General features: G+C 37.2%; 1 protein-coding gene across 1 annotated transcript in view; it reads left to right on the top strand.

Moving 5' to 3' along the window:
• Window positions 1-1,246, top strand: part of IMPG1 (interphotoreceptor matrix proteoglycan 1) — a 171,429-nt gene that overhangs the window by 40,624 nt on the left and 129,559 nt on the right. The window contains exon 5 of the mRNA XM_012646044.1: window positions 1,138-1,202. Within this exon, the coding sequence (XP_012501498.1) occupies window positions 1,138-1,202 (65 nt within the window). The remainder of the gene's footprint in view (window positions 1-1,137; window positions 1,203-1,246) is intronic.

Raw genomic sequence — 1,246 nt, 5'->3', positions numbered from 1 at the left:
AGTTTATTAAATATAATCTCCATTAAAAACTACTTACTAAGTACATGGTGTAATACCAGAAAAAATAACAAGAATAGCTGGTTCCAAATTCCACTACGATGTCTGAGTTTATATTTGGCCCGTGTGGACCACTGTAGTTATTCATGTTTGCTACTGACATCCATTCCGACTGGTCAGAGCCTGTGCCTGGCTGATTGATAATATTTTGTATATTACACTTATTAGCACTTTGACAGAATTGGGTATGTAGGTGGTACTTTGGCTATGACTAATCTAGATGGCTCTGAAACAACAGAACTTCTAGCCATTCCCTTTGATCTTACACCATCATGAGCCACAGATAATTAGATCAAAAATATTGGTCCAATGCTGTTATATTATGCTAACATAGACACAATCCTGTGGTACCTAATAGCTGACAGCAACAGATCTTTCAGTGAGCTTCAAAAAATATCACTATCAGTACTCCTTTCTAAATAATGCTTGCTAAGATGGGCCAATATTATATGCAGACAGCTTTACCACCATGACTTTGGATCTGTCCCTAGAACATCTTCCATGCTGCCATCCCATGGCACTGCAAACTTATCCCCAATTTCCTGGCTAGTTACCACTGTAGACAATGGTTGTGTCCAGAATACAGATTTAATATGCCTGCATTACCTATAAATCAACTTCTCTTCCATTACTGTAACCACAACAGTTGCATTACTAGATAATCTTAATGACTCTGGATATGCAGGCTTGAGGGTCCGGGATTTTAGGAAGAATATTTCTGTCACAGAGTGTGTCATCAATTATCAAGAACCCAGAGTGAGCGCAATGGGACTTTAAAACATCAAGCCCTAAAGATCAGCGTTGCCTACTGTGGAAATGCTCCCCAGGACCACACAAAACTTACGGAAAAGCCTGGAGTCAAACATAGCCATTTTAGGAGGTTGTTTAAATTTTTCTTCAATGAGAATACATTCAAATGTCACTTCTGTAATAAAAGAAAACATAGATAAATCCAGTTTTGAACTATACTTTTTCTCTAATTTTTAGGTCTATTCAGTATAAGCAAATTTAAATGTATGTCCCCTACTACCATAAAGTTCCTTGTCACCATCTCTGTTTTCTTTTCTATTGTGCTAATAGAAAAGATGAAATATCTACAGAAGAGACATTGGGAGAGCCTGGTGAAACCCCTGTGTTTTCAACAGGTAAGCTTAGATCTTATTTCATCTGCTTCCAAACTTTAATTCAA

This window comes from Propithecus coquereli, unplaced genomic scaffold (genome assembly GCF_000956105.1).
Source record: "Propithecus coquereli isolate 6110/MARCELLA unplaced genomic scaffold, Pcoq_1.0 Scaffold24, whole genome shotgun sequence".
Classification (NCBI taxonomy): Eukaryota; Metazoa; Chordata; class Mammalia; order Primates; family Indriidae; genus Propithecus; species Propithecus coquereli.
The sequence above is the reverse complement of the archived record's forward strand: the minus strand, read 5'-3'. Positions and strand labels throughout refer to the sequence as shown.